This window comes from Nicotiana sylvestris, chromosome 11 (assembly GCF_000393655.2).
Source record: "Nicotiana sylvestris chromosome 11, ASM39365v2, whole genome shotgun sequence".
NCBI lineage: Eukaryota > Viridiplantae > Streptophyta > Magnoliopsida > Solanales > Solanaceae > Nicotiana > Nicotiana sylvestris.
Window position 1 is genome coordinate 48254972 of NC_091067.1, and position 23923 is coordinate 48278894.

General features: G+C 41.2%; 1 protein-coding gene across 2 annotated transcripts; it reads right to left on the reverse strand.

Moving 5' to 3' along the window:
- Nucleotides 1–1480: 1480 nt before the first annotated feature.
- Nucleotides 1481–9436, reverse strand: LOC104240838 (ribulose bisphosphate carboxylase small subunit, chloroplastic-like). Of its 2 annotated transcripts, none has more exons than XM_070162567.1 (3): nt 9031–9436; nt 5354–5488; nt 1481–1983 (listed from the first exon to the last, which is right to left on the reverse strand). In XM_070162567.1, the coding sequence occupies exons 1-3, from the start codon at nt 9178–9180 to the stop codon at nt 1753–1755; spliced, it is 516 nt and encodes a 171-aa protein (XP_070018668.1). In that variant the 5' UTR covers nt 9181–9436; the 3' UTR covers nt 1481–1752. The 2 variants fall into 2 exon arrangements, with proteins under 2 accessions (XP_070018668.1, XP_009794031.1); XM_009795729.2 differs by having other exon boundaries at nt 5354–5485; nt 9031–9433.
- Nucleotides 9437–23923: the final 14487 nt, after the last annotated feature.

The window sequence follows — 23923 nt, forward strand, 5'->3', positions numbered from 1 at the left end:
GGATCAGAATGATGAGATTAAAGAAGTAGAAGGAATGCTGTTCCGGAATAGGGATTGCAATAACGCCAAAAAGGTTATTGATTTGAGCAAAAACCACAACACCAAAGGCGAAAGTAACGCCGGTTGACAAATTGCAGAGACAAAGAGCACATCGACCCAACATAGGAGATTTGGCCAGCTCTCCCTTTCGTGCTGAGGGAAGTAAAAGCCTAGCAAGTAGTGGAATTACTCCTGTAACCATACGGAGCACGATAAATAGGGACAATTGAATGAAACAGGAACAACGAATGGTGGCACACAAATGAAATTGCAATTGGAGCAAAGGCAACTACAAGCTAAGTAGGGGGGACAAAGAGGAAAGGAATGAGCTAATGTGTTTGAAGGGAACAAAATGGCAGGTAAAGGTATGAATCTCAATTTTATTGAGGGCATGAAATAGTGGAATTAGAGCATGAAGATGTAGCTACTGTAAATGATAGGTGGAAATTAGCTATCATCCTTATACGTGGTAGGGCGAACTCCAACCATTGGAACAATAGAAAGATTCATAGCTGCACATGGGTATGTTTCGATCTAGTCACAGGCCTATCTCTATAGTGATGGCTATTTCGTGATTAGATTCAGCTTCGATGAGGATATGGACGTGATTATGTGTTTGGGGCCTCATAATTTGAACAACATACCAGTTATGATTAAACCATGGACTTCGAAATTCAATTTCAATGATGAAGTTTTGAAGACAGTGCCTCTATGGATTAAGCTACTTAACCTTTCTTTCAACTGTCGGACTGCAAATGCTCTAAGCAAAATAGGAAGCAGTTTGGGACAGCCAATCTATGTAGATGAATGTACTATTCAAAGTAGTAGGATATCATTTGCCAGGATTTTGGTGGAAGTTGACATAACCAGAGATCTCCCAGATAGTACTAAAAAGATCTACCTGGATGATTTTGGTGTACAAATGACTCAAATACAACTAGGGGAAGGATATCGGTGGCATGGAATCCTAATATAGTTCAAGTTAATGCCATAGAAATACACACACATTTCATATATGGTGACTACTCTAATTTCCCAAAAGGCTTACTTTAATTTTCTTATATTTGAACAAATGTCAATATTATAGGGAAAGGAGTGGGATTGACCGAGTGTTAATTGCTCTCCACTCCTTTTACATCCTCCACTTTGCAAATTATGCCCCTATATGTTTGAAGTTGCAAATACGATTTTCAAAAGTTTTTCTATCTAACAAAATACAACCATATTAAAATAGAATTGTACCACAACAATCAGTTCAAAGTAGCTTGCTAGTACATTTTTTTCTTTTTCGGAAAAGTTTCAAGTAAGCGATAGCTTTCTTTCAAGCATGCTTATTTCTCCTACCATGTAAGGGGGGATGATGTTGCAAATATATCATGCCCCAATTAAAGTAATATTTTGCCCTTTCAATGAACTTAACACGAAACCAAACTACATAATGGAAATCTTAAACATTGCTTTCAACACAAGCTTGTGTCTAAAATTTCTTTGAAAATTCTAAGGTAATTTGCAACAGTTAATACAACCATGTTGATAAATAGCATGTAGCCATCTTCTTATTTTCCAAAACTAGATATACGACTTCAACCATAAACCTTGAGGTCCAGATTTCAAATTCCATGGCTTTCGCCCTTAAGGGATAAGCTTGCTTAATGTTATTCAAACAAACAGAAAAGAGCTCAACAATTACAAACATAAATCTTGTGACTTCTTCTATGCTGCTGCAGGTTTCTGAATGAGAAAGGCCATGCACTGAACCTGTTTAACATTGTCAAATGCCAAACAACGAATGAAAGCATTTGGGTACGCTTTCTTGCATTCTTGGATTTCATTGAGAACTTGGGATGAGTCATTGCAGCCAAACATGGGCAGCTTCCACAGTGTCCAATACCTTCCATCATAGTAGCCTGGCATGCTGCTATTTTCCCTGCGTACATATCCCACCTGCCGCATATCACAAAGCAAACATTAGTGAGTCCTCAGATAATGTATGAGTTTGACTAATTTATGCTGATAATGTAAAAGGTCACCTAAAAGGTAAACTCTATATATATAGCAATTCATAATTGGTTGAGGTCCCAGGGGCCTCGGGTGGATTTCAAATTGCTAACGGATTGAAAATTGGACTTAGATGATAGCTCGTGTTGCAGGTCTGGTTTCCTTATACGTAATCACGGTCTCATTTTGGGCCGCTGCTATGCGGTTGCGTGGGAAGGCCCACGATCGCGAAGCTGTTGGCCATCAGTGCATTGCGAACGCGTGGGTTAAGCCGCGTTCGTGTAGAGGAAAGGAGGGAGCTAGAGATTTCACGCGCTATTCTACGTGATCACATGGGGTTATCCGTGATCGCGTAGGTCTGAGGAGGTTGTGCTTAACGTTCGCATAAGGTTAATTCTTGCCAGTTAATTTTGTTCTTCGCGATCACGTAGGGTAAATGACTGGGCAAAAGAACTTAAGTTCTAAAAATGAATTTGGGCATTTTGAGTTCGGTGAGAGGCAATTTTTCGAGTTGTTTTCAAGGAAAATATTGGGGTAAGAATTCCTAACTCAATTTTGATTAAATTACCCGAATCCATTGTTGTTTTTAGCATTTAATTGTTGTTTTAAGTTGGAAAAGTTGTGAAAATCCTTTTGGTTAAATTTGAGAATTTGAGGGTCGAGTTGTAGTTGGCATTTACTACTTTTGGTATGGTTGGACTCGTCGTTGAGTGAGGGTTCAGATTTCGTAACTTTTGTAAATTTCGAGATGTGAGCCCCACGTTGACTTTTTATTTCTTGCAAATATCATAAATTATTGTTCGAATTAGTTTCCTATGGTTATAATTATAGTATGAAATTATTTTGGCTAGACTCGAGTCGTTCAGGATTGGATAATCAAGGAAAAGGCCTACTAGTGGAGTGAGTTGGCGCCAATTGAGGTAAGTGGCTTGTCTAACCTTATGTAGGGGAATTACCCTTTAGGAATTATGTTGATTGTGCTAAGTGAAAGCCGTATACGCAAGGTGACAAGTGTGTACACATGCTAAATGTGAAAATTTCCTATTTTAGCTATGTAGATTCTTTTCATGTTGTAGCTGAGTTACCTTAAAATGTTATGGTCATCATTTCTAGTCTATTCTCACATGTCTACTTGTCTTATCCCTTTTACATGCTAATTTCCCTACATGCTTAATTGAAGTTCATGTTTCCTTTATTCTACGTTCATTATTTAATTGTTGAATTCTTTACTTGAAATTGCTATTCTGAGAATATTTTGTTGTTGAAAATGGCAATGAATTTATAAGGGTCGTGATTTCCATTGAGGCAAAGTGTTAAATTGTGAAATACTATTCTGTTGAGTTATTCACTTTCAGTTGTTTTGTTGAAACTTTGTGTACATTTCTGTCTGAGCCGTGTGCTCTTTATTGTGAAAAAAATATAGTATTGTTGATTTCTTTGGCAAGTTGTGATATTTGGGCACTTGAGGTGCCATTTGTAATATGTTATGATATTGATACGCATGCGGTGGTATAAGGTTTGAGTGTTGAAATATATGCGGTGATATAAGGTGGGCTTGATACGCGTGCTAGTAGGGGAACTATTAGAAGTCATGCGATGTGATAAAGTGGGCTAAAATATTGGATGCTATTTCGGAAAAAGTGATTCTTAAAACTAAATGTGAAGGCTCCCGCAGTGATATAAGGAAAGATTGTAAATTTATTTGTGATTTGGGACTACGAGACGGTACATCGGGAATGACCCTTGTTGATATTTCTCTATTGGTGTACTTGTCTTTGGTTGTTTTGTAATCCTTAACATGTAAATTCTTGTTTTCTTCTGTGGTGTATTATTTGCCGTTATTCTGTGTAGCTAAATTGTGGTATACTTGTTTCATCTCCATTATCATTATTATTATTATTATTATATTGTTAAATTTTTCGTCCTATTTCTTATTATATTCAGTAGGGCCTTGGCCTGACCTCGTACTACTCTACCGAGGTTAGGCTTGGTACTTACTGGGTACTGCTGTGGTGTACTCATGCTACGCTTCTACATATCTTTTTGTGCAGATCCAGGTACTTCCTACCAGACCAGGCATCATTGAGCTGAGTCCTTACGCGGAGACTTCAAGGTATACTTGCCGGCGTCCGCAAGCCTCGGAGTACCCCTTCTACCTAAATTATTTTAGTTCCTTATCCACTAATAGACTCTAGTGTATAGAGATCACCAACATTATTTCATAGAGCTTGTGACTTGTACTTCGCCGGGTTTTGGGCAATCGTGTATAAACCAGTTGTTGAATTTTAAGATTTTAAATTATTATTTCAGTTATTTACGCATGTTGTTAGACTTACCTAGTCTTAGAGATTAGGTGCCGTCATGATATCCTACGGAGGGAGATTGGGGTCGCGACAGATTATTTTTTCAAAAACTCCACCTACCATCACATCTAACCTAAACCCCCCCTCCCCACAACCTTCTTCCCCTACCCCACTTCTCCCACCCCCTCTCTCCAAAAAAGGCTCTTTTTTAGATTTTAGTTTTTTTTCTTTTTGGTCACTACTCAACCCCGCCCCCCCTCGATGCCCACCCTCCAACCCCCTACCCTTTGCAAAATTATTTTTGTTTATGTTTGCAGTTATGATTTTTTTCATTTTTCAGTTTAAATGTTCAAAATTTTACGAGTTTCAAAGTTATGAGTTCGGAGGTTTATGTGTTTGGAAGTTTGCGGTTTTAGAAATTATAGAGTTTACGGGTTTAAAAGTTTAGCGGTTCGGAAGTTTATGCAATTTTTGGGTTCGGAAGGTTGTTGGTTCAGAAGTTTATGGCTTCATGTTTATTATATCTAAATTATTTATGAATACTCCTGAGAAGTTATTTTCCTTAATTTGCGTACCAAACACCGGAAAATGAGCAAGATTACTATTTATTTTCCAAGAAAATACTTTCTTGGAATATATTTTCCACGGAAAACATTTTTCGTTATACCAAATACACCCTTAGAGAGTGTTTGGCTAAGCTTATAAGCTGGTCAAACTAGCGGATAGATTTCACAAATGGTCATATAACTATGACATTTTTTCACCAAAGTCATATAACTTTGTTTTCTCTCACAAAAGTCATACAACTTTCATTACTTTACTCAAAAAATCACAGTTATCGGAAAAGAACACTGTCCGGTAATATTTTCTTATTCTATAATTTTTTTATTTTTTTATTCAGTCTAATAAATTATGACTCAATTAAAATATGCCTGACCCGACCCGACCCAATATCCATATCCACAAATTAAAACATCCCCCACAAATTTGTTTTCATGTTGGGAAATGCGTACCTGATCAAATTCAAGGCAAGGAATCCAACCCTTTTGGATCATGTAATCAACCTCCTTTGCAATCGAATCTTCTGATAGAGGTGGCAGATATGAGAGTGTCTCAAATTTCTTGTTGTCAATCGGATTCCAAGTCTGCTAATTTAAATTTTAAAAAAACAATGGTAATGAAAAGAAAGAAAATTTCGAAATAATAATAAAGACGAATTGCACTTTTTAATACTCACGTTAGCGGGCTTGGATGAGGAGGTTAAGAGGCACTTTTGGGAGGGTTTGGACGAGATTATGCGCAGTATTCCACATACTGAAAGGTTATTTATTGGAGAGGATTTTAATGGCCATATTGGGTCAGTTGCTGGTAGTTATGGCGAGGTGCATGGCGGCTTTGGCCTTGGGGATAGGAACAGAGGAGGTACTTCGCTGTTAGACTTCGCCAAGGCTTTCGAGCTGGTGATTGCGAAATCGACTTTTCCGAAGAGGGAGGAGCATCTGGTTACTTTCCAAAGTTTGGTGGTGAAGACTCAGATTGATTACCTTCTCCTCAGAAGGTGTGATAGAGATTTGTGCGAGGGTTGCAAGGTTATCCCGGGAGAGACCCTCGCGACTCAGCATAGGCTCTTAGTGATGGATGTCGGCATTATGATGAAAAGGAAGAAGAGGTATGCTCGTGGACGACCGAGGACTAGATGGGGAGCTTTAACTAAGGATAAAGCCCAGGAGCTGGATGGGAGATTATCTAGGAGCTTGGAGGAGTAGTGGAGACGTGGGCACTATGTGGTCAACAACGGCGAACTATGTGAGGGAGGCGGCAAGAGAGGTGCTAGGGATATCGAAGGGTTTTTCTGGTAGGCACCAAGGCGACTGGTGGTGGAATGACGTAGTCTAAGGTAAAGTGGAGGCGAAGAAGGTAGCGTACGCGAAGTTGGTAGGGAGCACAAGCGAGGAGGAGAGGAGAGCGAATAGAGAGAGGTACAAGGTGGCAAGGAAGGAGGCAAAGCTGGCAGTCACGGAGGCTAAGAATGCAGCGTCTGACCGCCTATACGAGGAATTGAGGGAGAAAGGCAGGGACAGGAAGTTGTTTCGGCTGGCTAAAGCGAGGTAGAGGAAGGCCCGGGATCTGGACCAAGTAAGGTGCATCAAAGATGAGGATGGTAGAGTATTGACAGGAGAGTCCCAGATTAAACAGAGATGTCAGACGTACTTCTATGGTCTTCTAAATAAGGAGGGGGGCCGGGATATAGCGCTAGGGGACTTGGGGCATTCGGAGAGTCTCCGAGATTTTAGGTATTGCAGGTGCATTAAGGTGGAGGAGGTTGTGGGGGCTTTGCATAAGATGAGTAGGGGTAGAGCGATCGGGCCAGATAAAATTTCAGTTGAGTTTTGGAAGTGTGTGGGTAGAGCAGGATTGGAGTAGTTGACTGGGTTGTTCAATGTAATTTTTAGGACGAAGAGGATGCCGGAGGAGTGGAGGTCGAGTACAGTGGTACCGTTGTACAAGAACAAAGGTGATATCTAGTGTTGTAACAATTATAGGGGTATCAAGTTAGTTAGCCATACCATGAAAATCTGGGAGAGGGTGGTGGAGGTGAGGGTGAGGAAGACTACGTCTATATCCAACAATCAATTTGGGTTCATGCCAGGTCGCTCCACTACGGAAGCTATCCACCTTATTAGGAGGTTGGTGGAACAGTACATGGATAATAAGAAGGATCTACACATGGTGTTTATTGACTTGGAGAAAGCGTATGACAAGGTCTCTAAGGAGGTGCTCTGGAGATGTCTTGAGGCAAAGGGCGTGTTGGTAGCCTACATAAGAGAAATCAAGGGCATGTATGATGGAGCTAAGACTAAGGTTAGGATCGTGGGAGGCAACTCAGAGCATTTCCCGGTTGTTATGGGATTACACCAAGGCTCTGCGCTTAGCCCGTTCTTATTTGCCTTGGTGATGGATGCATTCGCATACCATATTCAAGGGGATGCACCATAGTGTATGTTATTTGCTGATGATATAGTTCAATTGATAAGACGAGGGTCGGTGTTAACGAGAGATTAGAGGTTTGGAGACAGACCCTCGAGTCTAAGGGTTTCAAATTGAGCGGGTCTAAGACAGAGTACTTGGAGTGCAAGTTTAGCGCTGAGTTGAGGGAAGTAGGTAGGGACGTGAGGCTTAGATAACAGGTCATCCCCAAGAAATATAGCTTCAAGTATCTTGGGTCGATGATCCAGGGGGACGGAGAGATCGACGAGAATGTCACTTACCGTATATGGGCGGACTGGATGAAATTGAGGCTTGCATCTGGAGTCTTGTGTGACAAGAAAGTGCCACTGATACTCAAAGGTAAGTTTTATAGAGTTGTGGTTAGACCGGCCATGTTGTATGGGGCATAGTGTTGGCCAGTTAAAAACTCCTATATCCAGAGGATGAAGGTAGCAGAGATGAGGATGCTGAGGTAGATGTGTGGGCAAACTAGGATAGACAAGATTAGGAATGAAGATATTCGGAAGAAGGTGCGCGTGGCCGCTGTGGATGACAAGATGCGGGAAGCGAGGCTCAGATGGTTCGGGCACGTGCGGAGGAGAAGCCTTGATACTTTGGTGAGGAGGTGTGAGCGGTTGGCCGTGGTGGGTACGAGAAGAGGTAGAGGGAGGCCTAAGAAGTATTGGGGAGAGGTGATCAAGCAGGACATGGTACAACTGCAGATTTCCGAGAACATGACCCTTGATAGGAAGGTCTGGAGGTCAACCATTAGGGTTGTAGGTTAGGGAGTAGTAGAGCTTTCCTTACTTCATACCGGGGGTGAGGCGGGGTTGGATTAGGGTTGATCTTAGATGGCTTGCAGTTTATGTTGAATCCACACTATCCTTGCTGTTCATCTTAGCCCCGGGCCTTAGTTACTGGTTACTGTTATTGCATGTCATTTATCTTTTGGTTGTTATGCTTCTGTTACTATTATGGTTTCTACTGGAGTTACTAATGAATTGTCTTTTCTTTTTCTTTTTTTGTTTTTTTTTGTTTTTATTTCCGTCTTTCTGAGCCGAGGGTCTATCGGAAATAGCATCTCTGCCCTATCGGGGTAGGGGTAAGGTCTGCGTACACATTACCCTCCCTAGACCCCACTTTGTGGGATTTTACTGGGTAGTTATTGTTGTTGTTGTTGTTACAATATGATTTCCGAATAAAAGAGACCTTTAAATTCGCTCTAAAATGTGCACTAAAGATTTTCTCACAATCAGTTCAATTTAGAAAATAGTTATTGATAATTTAGAAGTCCCTTTTATAAACTTTAATTGATAACCTGGTAAAAGTCATAACTAACCTGTAAAATTAAAAATAGTGTTCTTTAATAATGTAAATTTTTTTTATATTATTGGTGTATATGGTTTAAATCCTAAAATTAAACAGTTCATTTGACTTTTATCAATGACCTTGCATTCCAGATTTACAGCTCATTCCCATCATCACTTCGATTTCTTCTAACACCCTTTTCAGTATTCCCTATACCTTAGTTTTACATTATCATGTTATTTTATTGTTGCGTAATATAAAGCTCAAATGCGTTAAGATTGTTAAAACACGAATTAAATAAAACTTAGCTTAAAAACAGGGACAAAATTGTAAAGAGAACCAAAAAACCCATTTCTATAAAGGGCAAAGAAAAAGGATGACAATATTTGTGTACCTTCATGCAGCAAGTTTTAGAGCCATTGGAGATAGTTTTTCGACTCCAACTAATTGTATCCTTAGCAGGAAAAAGGTTGATGCTGTTGGATTTCAAACCAAGATAGGTTGATCCAGCAATTGGAGCTGCAACAAAACTTGAGACAGACATGTTCACCTTGACTTTCAACTACAACTTTTGTTATGATAAAGAAATATGTATAAAATACTCAAACAAAAAACTGAGTTTATATGAAAGGGAGAGAAGTGATGCTTCAAAGTTAGGTGGATTTTTGTAAGTATACTAGAAACGGTTACATAAGAGGACAAAAGAGAGTGAGGTAATTAACAGAGAGTAAGGTGAATAAGGGGTTAGGGGTGTGTAGGATTGGGCGGAAGACGGTATCTACGAGGGTTAGTTAGGCATAGTGACATAGGTTTCATCACCTTTCTCTTTTGCCATTTTAATTAGGCAAAACATATGTGTATGGCAAAATCGGGGGTAATGTCTACCCTGATTTTTTGATGAAAAAATAGAGAAAGAGCACGCATATACGAGATTGTAATCGAGGTTAGAAACCCTCCGTATTGTGATCCATGAAAAGCGAACGATGTGCCTGTCATAGGGTATGCGTTCTAGGCCAAGAATGAGTTCTAAGATCTCGGGAGACACGATAAACGATTACATATGGCAAATAGAGGTTCTTGATATTCGCAATTAACCGGATATCACGGTGCGGATCTCGCTCGATGTCGATCATGGATCAGTAATAACCAGGAAGGGAAGATTTTTACCTTTTTAGACTTATACTAGAGATGAAACTCTCCTACTATATAAATGGGAAGTTTTTCTTTTGTAACACGAGTTGTAATATGTAAATCAAAGCAATACAAGTTTACTTTCTGCCTTTTAGCTATTGTTAGAGTTTTTGCTCATTTGCTATGTTCTTCATTCACGGCTGGGCTAAAATCGAAGGTCCAACCGAGGACGAGGTCATCGGTCAGTTTAAGCTCAGGCTTGGCTATAATATTGCAATTGGTTTAAATGTTTACTTTATCTCTAATTTGTTTATTTGATATTCTTAATTATTCGTGTTGAGTGAAACCACATATCCTTAAAATCATGTACAAATTTAATTGTTACCCGATTTCGGAGTAAATAATTTGGCACCCATCGTGGGGCTAAGGATAATAGTGGTGATTTGATCTGAATCTCAATAACACCATATTTTACGTTTGTTCTTTGAAGTCTTAATTTCAGGCCAACCCAAAAATGTCAAACTCTCATCCTGCTCACTTGAACGTTGACGCTGAGTCTAGCTATTACGGCAAAAATAATAATTTGGTGCCCAGCAATGAGGTACCTCCTGCCGATCACAACAGTGTCCCAATTGCTAATCCGGCCGATGTTAACTTGCAGGTGGCCATCATTGTCAATTTGCCAACTGATCCTGAAAACAACATTCGTGGGGGACCCCGACCAACAACTCGTGAAGCGCCCAAGGGAGAATGTGATAGGGTAAGACTTCGACTAATCTTCTAAATGTTGCAGGCTCTACAGGCGGCGATAGTACAACTGCAGAATCAAAGTCACGCCCCTAATAAGGTCGAGCCCAAATGATCCCGGGAAAGCACTTGAAGAGATGAGCAAATTATCAAGAGACCGGGTGAAGCTGAGCCCGGAGTAAATCTTGAGGTGTTGAAGATGCTCGAAGAGTTGACAAAATGAGTGGAGTCGGGTGAGAAGAAGATTGAAGATAATGACAAGAAAGTGGTAACACACAACTCCAGGGTCGATCAGATCACGAGGGTACCCCTGATATTGAAGGGACCAGATTCCAAAAACTTTATCCAGAAGCCCTTTTTCTCTAAGTGCGGCACCAAAACCGATCCCAAAGAGGTTTTGTATGCCCAACATCCCCAAATATAATGGGACCACAGATCCAAACGAGCATGTAACCTCCCACACATGCACAACCAACGGGAACGATTTGGAAGACGATGAGATTGAGTCGGTATTACTAAAGAAGTTTGGGGAGACTTTGTCCAAGGGGGCAATGATATTGTATCACAACTTGCCCCCTAATTCCATTAATTCATTTTCTTTGCTTGCAGATGCTTTCGTAAAGGCCCACGCCGGGGCCATCAAGGCCGAGACCAGAAATTCAGACCTTTTCAAGGTCAAACAAAGGGATAACGAGATTCCAGCTGGAACAGATGGACCTACCACCGGTTGTAGATGATTGGGTCGTTAAGGCATTCACTAAAGGGCTCAATCCTCGAAGTTCCTTGGCTTCTCAATAGCTAAAACAAAATTTGGTGGAGTACCCAATGGTAACCTAGGTCGACGTCTACAACAGGTACTAGTCAAAGATCAGGGTCGAGGACGACCAACTCGTGGCCCCTTCTGGGTCAGTTTAACTTTTTCAGGGCCGATGATAGATCTAAGAGAGCCATTTATCAAAAGGCAAGACTGGTCCGAGATCGGTATCAACCATACAGTGTGGACTGAAGGGGAAATGGATCTGGATGTCATCCCGTAAGAAATGAGAAGAGAAGTGATCGAGGTCTTGGCGACCGAGGCCTGATGAGCAAAAATATATTCAATAGGCCGCTCGGAAGTAGGGAAGCACCGAGGTTGTCGAAATACAACTTCAACATAGACGTTGCCAACATCGTGTCAGTCATAGGACGCATTAAAGAGACCAAGTATCCCCAACCTTTGCAGTCCAATCCTTCCCAGAGATATCCCAATTTGATATGTATGTATCACGTCACTCACAAATACTGGACTGAAGATTGCCAACATTTAAGAGAAGAAGTTTTCCGGTTATTCAACAACGGGCACCTTCGAGAATTGCTGAGTGATCAAGCCAAAAACCACTTCAGAAACAGGGACACCAACAAACAGGTCAAATAAGAGGAGCCTCAGCTCGTGATCAACATGATCATCGGAGGAGTCGATATCCCCCAACGACCAATGATGAAGCATACTAAAGTATCTATCACAAGGGAAAAATACACCCGGGATTATGTCCCCGAGGGAGCTATTTCGTTCAGCGATGAAGACGCCAATGGCATCATACAACCTTACAATGATACACTGGTAATATCCGTACTTATCGATAAATCTCGAGTTAAGGATGTATTGTGGGTCGGGACCAGCCCGGGACCGCGTGCCAAATGGGCCAAATAGGCCAGTTCAAACGGGCCGGTCTCTAGAGGTGCAAAAAGCCCACAGCGGGCTAGTCCTCACCAAAAAGCCTGCGAGCCCGGGACCGTTTAGCCCGAGACCGGAAGGCGGGCCTGGCCCGGTTCAACCAGGCCAAAAGGGCCCAACGGTTATTTTTTTTTTTTTTAAAAAAAGGCCAACGGTCAGAATTTTAAAATGTAGTCGTTGGCCTTCATTTTTAGCCGTTTGGCACTTTCAAAAATAGCCATTTGGCCCCCAAACTTTGTTTTAACCCCAAACCTTTTATAATTATACTTTTTTCCTATTCTCAACTATAAATACCCCCTCATTCTTTTATTTTTACTCACAAATTCATCAATCTCTCTCTAATTTTCTTCTATAATTGCTTACTTTATTATTGCAATTTCGTGAAAAATTGTGAAGTTGGTGAATTGAAGTATTCAAGTCTTCAATGATATTCAATTTTCAAGAAGTTGTTCGTCAATTCGGTAAACTCGTTCCAACTCTTAAGTTTTAATATTATAGTTTTGTTTGTTTTATTTAGTATAATTATAATTAATATGGACTTTTGGAAACAACCAAAAACAAGAGGTAAGGTCTACGGTAAGCGTAAGCAACCTCCACTTCCAACCAAGAGGTTGTGAGTTCGAGTCTCCCCAGAGCAAGGTGGGAAGTTCTTGGAGGGAACGATGCCGGGAGTCTATTTGGAAACAGCCTCTCTACCCCAGGGTAGGGGTAAGGTCTGCATACACACTACCCTCCCCATACCCACTAAGTGAGATTATACTGGGTTGTTGTTGTTGTTGTTGTTGTTGTTGTTGTTGTTGTTGTATAATTAATATAGACTTTTTTTTGAAAAAATATTTGGTGGTAAGGGTAAAGGAAAATCTAAAATTGCTGAATCTAGTCGCCAAGCTACTACTCTTCCCCCGGCTCCCCGACCCAGACCTGTTACCCGTCCTCCTCCACCTGTTATTCTTGATAGTGATAACCCTTGTTTTCAATTTTCCGATAGTCAATTTTGCCATGATGTTGCACCAGGTCAACAATTAAATGAAGAAGTTATGAATGCTCTTTATCCTAATCAAACTATCTTTGAAAATGATGAGGAAATTGATGATTTATATGAAACGCAACCGGATTTAGATGATACACCTACTAGTCCTGTTAATAACCCAACTGATACCCCACCTGACCCTCCTGTAGTAACCCCTAATTTTAATAGAAAACCTTCTAAACGGCCCGAAACATCTCTTGTTTGGCAATTTTTTACTCAACTAAGAGAACAAAATAAGGCTAAGTGTAAAACTTGTGGGTCTTTGATGGCTCATAAATATACTGGAGACCGTAGCGGTACGGGTAGTTTGACTAGACACATATTGAAACACCCTAGAGATAAAGCTAGATATTTACAAATGAAAGATGCTCAAGAGGGCACAAGTGTAGATACTATGGTTAACCCTAGTACAGGTTCAAATCTAGTTCAACCGGGAATTAACACTGTTACCGGTGACATTTTACATTATGATCCAAATAAAGATCGTGAAGAATTGGCAAAAATGGTTACTGTTATGTGCTTACCCTATAGTTTTCCTTCTAACCCTCATTTTGTGCATTATATTAGAAGAGTTTTTAATCCTACTTATAAAGGATGGCCTCGCGCAACCGTAAAGAGTGATATTTATAAATATAAACATGAATATGAAAAATATTTGCGCTATTGCTTACAACTACACTAAATCCTACATTTAGTAATATTTTTCATGTTAGATGTATTTGTCATATTTACCATTTAATCGTCGGTGATGGTATGGAAGTTTTAAATGTAGAAATTGAAAAGGTTAAAATGACTCTTAATTGGCTTTTTTATTCAAACCGTAGAAGTAGACTTAGAGACTATTTTAAAAAATGTGATGAATTTTGTCTTAGAGAAAGAAAGGTTCCTAAACCTTGTCCGACTAGATGGAATTACTTGTATGAAAGTTTAGTTCTTGCATATGAATATATGAACCCAATAAGCACAACGTATAATGCTCGTGCAGGTGATGATGATGATGAGCACCTTAAAAATCAAGATTGGAATAATGTTAAAATGCTTGTAGACTTTTTAGAACAATTTCATGTTGCTACAAATGAATTATCTAGGCAATATTATCCAACTATTTCTAACTGTTTGGTTTATATTGCAGCACTTGCAGATTTGTTTACTCAATTTTTAGAGGGTGGGGTAATTTATCAACTTGCTATTGATTATATGAAAGCTAAGTTTAAAAAATATTTTTTCCCTATCCCCCTATTTTTGGTGTTGCTGCAGTGTTAAATCCTACAATGAAATTAGGAGGTCCTCACTTTTGGTACTCAAAAATTTATAACGCTTTATCACTTTCAGCTGAGGAATTTGCTACACTTGGAGATGCAAAAGCCTCAACTAAAATAAATGCTCAAACAATTTATAAGGCTTATCAACTTGCCTTAGATCATGCTAGACCATATGTTCCAACTCCTACTTCGTCTAGTTTGCAATCATCTAAAAGAACTACGAGCCTAAAAACCCTTAGTTCTTGGACGGAGTTCAGGGGTTCTCAAGGTGATAATATTGGTGATAGTTCACAACTAAATGAGCTTCAAGTTTATTTGTCGCAGGGACTTGAATTAGAGAATCCCGACGGCTCCTTCGATGTTTTGGAATGGTGGAAGGACAAACAAAAATACTATCCAGTTCTTTCAAGGATGGCTCGAGATATTTTAAGTGTTCAAGCTTCAACAATGGCATCGGAGAGCGCTTTTAGTCAAGCGAGACTTCAAATCGGTGATCATAGAGCGTCTATGAGGAGAGGTTGGAAAAATCAGTAATCTTCAGAGATTGGATCCGTTCGGAAAGAAGAAATTTTGGACTTGCAGAATCACAACCGGAGATAGACCAAGCTTATGAAGAAATGCTAGCGGAACTTGCACAGGATGCTGCTTCGCCCCGAAGCGGTGATGAACAAGCTTCTTTTCCACCACCACCAATGGAAATTCCTCCGGACCTTGAAGGATTTATGAGATTTGTTAGAGATAATACATAGACTAATATGTAACTTGTATTTTGGCACATCTTCCTTAGTTTTTTTCCTTTTAATGGTGGTATTAGTACCTTGTTGTGCTCATTCCATTGGGGGGAGGAAGACTAACAAAGATATTGCCATTTTTTTGTTAATGTCGTAATAATAAAAATTATAAGACATTCCCTTGAATATTCTTTGCAATTTATTTTGTGTTTAAATTTGATATAGTATATATATATTATATATCTAATACATATAACTATAACTATATATAACTATAACTATAACTATATATATATATATATATAATACATATATATATATATGTATATGTATATGTATATCTAATACATACATATATATAAGTCAATATAGATATATATAAACTATATATATATATATATTTGTAGATATATATATTATAGATATAGATATAGTATATATAATATATTTAAGCTATATATTATATAAGGCAATATATAATTATATGCACATGCTATACATACTATATATAGCTATATATAAGCAATTTATATTAGTATATACATATATAGTTTACAAGAAATTGCCTTAGATAAAAAAAATTTAAAAAATAGCCCGGAACGAAAAAGCCCGTTTAGGTCCGTGGGCCCGGCCCATTTAGCCCGGGACCATGTGGGTTTAGGACAGCAGTGGGCCAGTTCCACTCATTTGGCCCGTTATGCCCGGGACCATTTGGCCCAAGACTGCCAAAGCCCGGCCCGCCAAAGCCCAGGCCCGTTTGGCCCATTTAGGCCCGAGCCCGGACCACAATACAACCTTATCTCGAGTTAAATGTATACTAATTGATCTAGGTAGCTCGATTAACATCATCAGATCGAGGGTCGTAGAGAAATTGGGGTTACAGGACCAAATTGTACCAACAGTCCAGGTGTTGAACGGATTTAACATGGCGTGTGAGGCCATTAAAGGAGAAATAACCTTGCCAGTGAACACCGCCGGGACAATCCAAGAAATAAAGTTCTACGTGATCGAGGGGGACATGAGGTATAATGCTCTATTTGGAAGGCCATGGGTTCACAACATAAGGGCGGTACCCTCGACCTTGCACCAAGCGTTGAAATTTCCCTCACCTGGGGCAGTCAAGATGGTCTACGGAGAACTGTTAGCCACAAAGGAGATGTTTGTTGTCGATGAGGTAGTCTCAATGCTCGCAGTTTCGACATCGAGGAATGAGGGACCGAACAGGAAGGAAGAGATTAAATAACAATCACTAATACTATCCTCGATCGAACTGGAGAAACAGGAGGAACGAGGAGCAGACGAAGAGGGCGATTTCGGCATCCCGAGATCCTTCACAACTCCTGATGACATCGGTACCATCAAATCGACGATTGAAGAGTTAGAGCAAGTCATATTAATCGATCACCTACCAGTTTGAAAGGTATAACTGGGCACATGATTAACCCCCGACCTCAGGAAAAAACTTATTAATTTTCTTAAAGCTAACGTCTATTGTTTCGGTTGGTCTCATCTTGACATGATAGAGATTCCATCGTAGGTAACCACTCACAAGCTGAGTTTGGACCTGAAGTTCCATCTGATTAAGTAAATGTGGAGGCTATAGTCCGAGATCAAACATATGTTCATCTAGGATGAGGTATCCAAACTTCTAAAAATAGGATCCATCCGGGCGGTTAAATACCTACACTGGTTAGCTAACATGGTGGTAGTGCCTAAAAAGGTAAATAAACTAACAATGTATGTAGATTACAAAGACGTAAACAAAGCATGCCCTAAGGATTCTTTCCCTTTGCCTAACATCGATTGAATGATTGACGCGATGGCCGGGCACGAGATACTCAACTTTCTCGACCCCTACTCCGGGTACAACCAAATTTGGATGAATCCGGACGATCGAGAAAAAACTTCTTTCACTACCAAATTTGACACCTAGTGTTATAACGTAATGCCGTTTGGATTAGAGAACGTCAGTGCCACCTACCAACGCCTAGTAAATCGGATGTTCGAAGAACAAATCGAGAAATCAATAGAGGTTAATATCAACAATATGTTTGTCAAGTCCCTGTGAGTAGAGGACCATTTGAAACATTTGCAGCAAACCTTCTACATATTAAGGAAATATAACATAAAGCTAAACACGGAGAAGTGTGCATTCGTGGTTGGATCGGGATTCCTCGGGTTCATGGTATCTAATCGGGGGATCGAGATCAACACCAACAAAATAAAGGTCATAGAGGATATCACCGTGGTGGACAACATCAAGGCAGTTCAAAGACTGACCGAGTATAGACGCATTGGGCCGGTTCATCTCGAGGTCCTCACACAAGAGCCATCAATTCTTCTCACTATTGAGAAAGAAGAACAACATTTCCTGGACCCTGGAATGCCAGCAAGCTTTGGAAGAACTCCAACGACACTTGTCGACCCCCCCCCCCCCGCTATACACTCTGAAGGCATACGAACAACTAGACCTCTACTTGGCGATTTCTGAGGTAGCAGTAAGTGGTGTCTTAGTCCGGGAGGAAGAAGAATATACGCAATTTTCTATTTACTATGTCAGTAGAACTCTAGGCAAGGCCGAATCAAGGTACCCTCACCTGGAAAAGTTAGCGCTCGTTTTGTTTAGCGCTTCCAGAAAGCTAAAGTCGTACTTTTAATGCCACCATATATGTGTCGTAACCTCTTACCCACTGAGGAATATCATGCATAAGCCCAAGCTCTTAGGCCGGTTGGCCAAATGGGCCATGGATATTAGCGGGTACGATATCGAGTATCGACCCTGAACCGCCATAAAATCTCGAATTTTGGTAGACTTAGTGGCCAACTTTACGCCGACCTTAATACCCAAAGTTGAAAGGGAACTATTGCTCACCTCGGGGACTACTTAGGGAATCTAGACCCTCTTCACGGACAGTGCCTCCAACGCGAAGGGGTCCGGGATCGGTATCGTATTAAATCCACCTACAAGAAGTATAATTAGGCAATCTATTAGAAATGTGAAATTGACTAACAATGAGGCCGAGTATGAGGCCATGGTTGTAGGTCAAGAATTGGCTAAGAGCCTTGGGGTCGAAGTGATCGAAGCCAAGTGCGAGTTCCTCCTTGTGGTAAATCAAGTCAACGGAACGTTCGAAGTAAAAGAATAATGGATGCGGAGGTACTTGGAAAAATTGTAGGTAACCCTAAACCAATTCATGGAATGGACCCTGCAGCATGTACCCCGAGATCAAAACAGTGAGGCTGATGCATTAGCTAACTTGGGGTTATCTGTCAATTCCGATGAATTCAGATCGGAAGCAGTGGTGCAGATAATGAATTCGGTGATAGAAGAAGGTCATGCCGAAGTTAACTCAATGAGTTTAACTTGGGATTGGATAAACATATACATAGACTACTTGAAGACAGGAAAATTGCCTTTGGATCCCAAAGAATCGAGAGCCATGCGTACTAAAACTGCCAGATTTTAGCTTGGTCGAAGGGGCATTGTTCATGAGGTCTTTCTTTGGCTCATTATCCAAACGCTTGGGACCACGAGAGACCGGATATGCCATGAGAGAAGTCCATGAGGGCACTTGCGGGAACTATTTGGGGGCAGAATCCTTGGTTTGGAGCTAATCAAAGCCGGCTACTAATAGACCGAAATGGAGAAGGATGCAAAAGACTTCGTAAGAAAATTCCACGTGTGCCAAAGACATGCCCTGATGATCCATCAACCGGGAGAAATGTTCCACTCGGTCCTATCTCCATGGCCATTTATGAAATGGGAAATGGACATCATCGGTCCCCTGCCATGGGCACCGAGTAAAGCTCAATTCATACTCTTTATGACCGATTATTTTTTCAAATTGGTCGAGGCCTAGGCGTTCGAGAAGGTCTAAGAGAAAGAAGTCATTAACTTCATCTGTGATCACATAATATGTTGATTTGGGATACTAGCCGAGATTGTTTGCGACAACGGAAAACAATTCATCGGCAGTAAGGTGAGTAAGTTTTTTGAAGATCACAAGATCAAGAAGATACTATTGACACCTTATCACCCTAGTGGGAACAGACATGTTGAATCAATGAACAAGACTATACTCCAAAACTTGAGAAAGAGGTTGACCGGTTCAAAAGGAAAATGGAAAGAAATCTTACCCGAAGTCCTATAGGTATATTGTACGACTTCGAAATCGAGCATCGGGGCCACCCTATTTTCTTTGGTCTATGGAGCCAAAGCCTTGATACCAGTCAAGGTGGGAGAACCGAGCCTTAGTTACAGTATGTTACCGAAGAGTAAAATAGCGAGGCCATGATCATGAGCCTGGAACTGTTGGATGAAAGGTGATAGGCCACCATGGTCATATTGGCTGCCCAGAAGCAGCAAATAGAAAGGTATTACAACCGAAGAGCCAGCCTCCGACACTTTCAAGTCGGGGACTTAGTATTAAGAAAGGTAACACTACACACCAAGAACCCAAACGAAAGGGAAAGTAGGCTCGAATTAGGAAAGACTGTATCGAGTTGTCTGAATAACCGACACATGCTCATACAAACTCAAAGCGGGAAATGGTGTACAACTACCAAAAAACTGGAATGTGTCACACTTAAAACGGTACTACTTCTAAGGTACGGACTTTATTACTTTTTTGTTTTGCTACATTACGGGCTAACGTATGCAAGTACTTGGCCAGGGGCATATGTGGCAATTAGTTCTGAAAGCACGAGTTGCATTATTTTTCCCTTAAACCGGTTTGTCTCGAAGTGGGTTTCTTGGCAAGGTTTTTAATGAGGCAACAGTAAAACATGCTACCTTAGATATGAAGACTGGCTCTAAAATTGGAGTTAGTGATCGTTGGCATCAGATCAATAGTATCCGAGCCCTCACAAGTTCGACCTCGAATACTGGGGGTCATTACCCCTAGATTAAGATCGTTAGTAAGGGGAAAGAAAATTTTATGTGCCAAAATCTAAGGCTTGATGGTTAGGATTCATTGTAAGGGTCAAACAGTCATGCAAACCATACGGACATAGTCCACTCTAGCCACGACACAATGTTTTTTGTGCCTTTGATCATGTACCTTACATATTAAGAAATGAAAAAAATTTCTACTTCCATTACACTTTATTACTATGCATTTTATTTCTTCAAGCTACCCCTACTCAGGGACTGTCAAGCCCACGGGCTATCCCTACTCGGGGACTGTCGTCCAACTAAAATTCGAATGACCCGAGCTATCGAATCCTGGAGGCACCATGCCTATTAGGCAGTGCCCGAATATGAAAGGCTATGGCCACCATAAAGATGGCTCAAAGATGTCTGAAGTCCCTAATAAAAAAGTAAGTCCTTTACAAAAAATCAAAACCTTTTAAAAGCTTACCCCGACAGAAACATCGTCTAAAGTACTTAAGCATCACAAAGGCCTTCACTTTTATCAAAGACTCAAAGCCACAAGTAATCATTAGTCGCCATCGAAATCATATGGGCCTCCAAAGAATAGATGCTCTAGACTACATTTGATTTTATGTTAAGGCATTAAAAATGATGAACAAATAAAAAATTACAAGTAGATGCTGAAATGATATGACATTTCCATAGGGGAAATTTTATATATTCAAAGAAAATTATTTACAAAGTCACGATAAAACGGCCTCAAAATAAAATTAAAAAAAGGTACACAAGGAAAAACTAAAAAGAAGTAAGGTAAAAATGGTCTCTCTTTGGGATAGTCGTTTTACGTATTCGGTCTTCGTCTTCAAGCGGGCCTCAACTACCACCACATTAGCCTTGTAATGGGCCAACATTTCCTCGATGTTAGAAGAGGTTGCATCCAATTTGGACCTCAGTGCGGCATATTCTTGTCTGAGGGCATCCCGTTCCACAACGGCCAAGCTCAACTGTGCTCGAAAATCAACGTTTAGCTGAGACCACTTATCGGTTTTGTCCTTTGCCATCCTGAGTTAGTTCTCAACCGATTCCAACTCTGCTTTTGCAACTTCTTTCTTCGAAGCCAGCATGTCCATCCTGCCCTTCCACACCTCCGTCGTGGCCTTGACCTCATCCATCTCAGCCCGAAGTTGATCGATCAGGTCTATCTTCTCTTGGACCTGTGAAGTTGTGTTGTTAGTCACCACGACTAGCTTCTCATTTTTAGCCTCAAAGATCTTTACCTTCTCAACCAGGTTGGTGTGTTCCCACTTCAAGGTCGAGGCCTCTTTCTGGGCCTTTTCCAGCTCATCTTGTAGAATCGAGAGGTCCTTAAGGGCTTCGTCTTGCTGCTCACTAGTAGCCATGTACATGTACTTCTTCTGGACTTGCACTTTGAGCTCAAACTCGAGATGGATAATCTCCAAGCGAGACCGGAGGAGGATTACATGATAAAGCATTGAAGCTTGAAAAAGCGATGAAGTTATTAGAGCACATCAAAAAACCAAGTAAGTTCACAAAAGGGTACAAAGGGAAGACGCCTTACCCGGTTCAGTTCCTATTGCACCTCATTGAAGAGGCTTCACATGCCCACTTTGTTCATCTTTGTCTGGTTCTCCTTGGTCACCAGGCATCGAAGGTAGCTGGCTACGCCACCGGAGTAGACAAAACTGGGGCGTTCACCAGGATTGTAAGAACGACCATCCTCTTGCGCTCGGGGTCTATGCTCGGAGCAGGAAATTGCTTCACTAATTTTGGGATCGAGCTCGGCTCGCCTTGCCCCTGATGGAAAATCCTTTTTTGGGATCTCTAGGTGACCAAGCTCGGAAAAATCCTCCAATGTGGCCATATCCATGTCGTCGAAGAATGTGTTGAGGGCATTGTTCGGGCCCTGCACCATCTTTCTTGATTTCTCTTTGCTCACTAGTGCCTCTTCGATCATGGACTCGGTGTAGGAGGGGGTTTCCACGATATCTATGACACCAGCTACCTCCTTTGGGACAAGAGGGGCTTCCCGAGAGGCCGCGACCTCCGTCTCTCCATTTGGTTCTCAAGATAGAAGGGGATCAACCTCGTGGTCGTCCTTCCCAAGTGCTGCCTGATCCCCCTTGTTAAGGGTCAATCCATGAGCAATTAAAAGGTCATATTCCTCGAGCTCATCCCTAAGCTGGTAGAGGGAATCAGAGTTCGGTATCCTGGAACCAGTACTCTTTTTGATTTTTTGGACCCGGATAGTCACCTTCTTCTGTTTTTCCTCAGTATCCAGGGAACCCGAGGACTTTATTTTCTTCTTATTTTTCTCCTCCTTTGCGGCAGCCCCGGGTTGTACCGAAGCGGAGGGTTCAGCAAGAAAGGACTAATCTTTGTCCTCATCCAACGGTATGAGTTCGGTGGTCTTGGGCAAACCTGTAAGAAAATAGGAGACTTAGAAATGTGTAAGCTAAAAGTACGAAAGAAATTATTTGGGAAAGAACCTCAGCATAGGAGAGGTCCTCCCATTTGCCCCTCGAGAGCTTGCGCCATGTGCTCTCGGAGCATGGCATCTGTTTGAAGATCCCCTCGATTCACTCCTTAAAGTGGGGAACTGCATTAGAAACTTGGGCGACAACTGCATGGCAACAAACACAGGCAGTGAGAGGAAGAACGAAGGGAAATGACAAATACCCGAAAAGGAAAATACTTATGGTATGCGTTCCACTTCTCGGGGAACGACAGGCATTCGGAAGGTATGAGGTATTCGGTTTTCACCCAAACTAACCTCCCCTACCAGCCTCGACCTCAGTCCTTGTCGATGCTCGAGAACGGAGCCTTGCTTGCTCGATAAACGACTTGATCAACCCCCTCGGAAGATTCAGGTATTGTATAGGCGAAGCAGATGTCAAGGGTGAACCGAGGTGCTTTAGTGTTGTTCACGAAGTGTTGTAAAAGGATTACGATCCTCCAAAAAGACAGGTGGATTTGCCCAACGCAAACGTTGTACCTTTTGCATAAGGCAAGGACTTGAGATCCACCGGGGCGAACGTGAAGGGGTAAGTGGAAATACTTAAGTACTCCTCCACGTGAGTAGTAATGTTGTCATCGGGCCAGGGGACAACCACCTCTTTATCCTCCCAATGATAGTTCGCCCGTACTATGGGTAATGTTTTCTCTGTAACAGAGCATATGTATCTCCATGCTCCCTCGCCTCGGTCCTGTTGACTAGAGGCCTTCTCGACGTTGAAATCGTTCCAATAGAGCAGCCCCCAGGTACAAAGATCTTCAAAGGGGATTCCTGAGCCACCTCGGGAACTGCCACCTCGGCATCTGTGGCCGAGTTGGAAGATGAAGGAGCAGTTTATTGGGGAGGACATGGAGGTTTTTGCCATCATAATCTGGGAAATATGAAGGTTTGAAGAAAAGTATGAAGATTTGAAGATAGTATGAAGGTTTGAAGGTCTGGGTTAAATATCCAAAGAAAATGCATAAGGATTGAAGGTGAAGATATGAAAGTTTAAGCAGAAATGTATGAAAAATTGGAGGAGTTAAAAGCAATTACAGAGTTCGAGGGTAAATTCTGGAATCGGAAAGTGGAAGAAGTGAAAAAGGGTCGGAGTTTTTCTAGGGGAAGAACAATTAATGCGCGATGTTACGTATTCGAGCATAGTCAACCAGCGATTGACACATTTCTGAAGTTAGTACGACACTACTGATGGGACGTTTCGTTGACCCTTCAACTTGGTTGTAACATACAAAGGAAGGAACCGGGGTTCATCTTTCACTCCCCATT

What these genes read in the sequence shown, in the direction of transcription:
- LOC104240838 (XM_070162567.1), bottom strand. Translation starts at nt 9,180, where the DNA reads ATGTCTGTCTCAAGTTTTGTTGCAGCTCCAATTGCTGGATCAACCTAT. An exon ending in CTAAAACTTGCTGCATGAAG is followed by an intron (nt 5,489 to 9,030) that starts GTACACAAATAT and finishes AATTTAAATTAG; the next exon opens with CAGACTTGGAATCCGATTGA. An exon ending in CTTGCCTTGAATTTGATCAG is followed by an intron (nt 1,984 to 5,353) that starts GTACGCATTTCC and finishes GATATGCGGCAG; the next exon opens with GTGGGATATGTACGCAGGGA.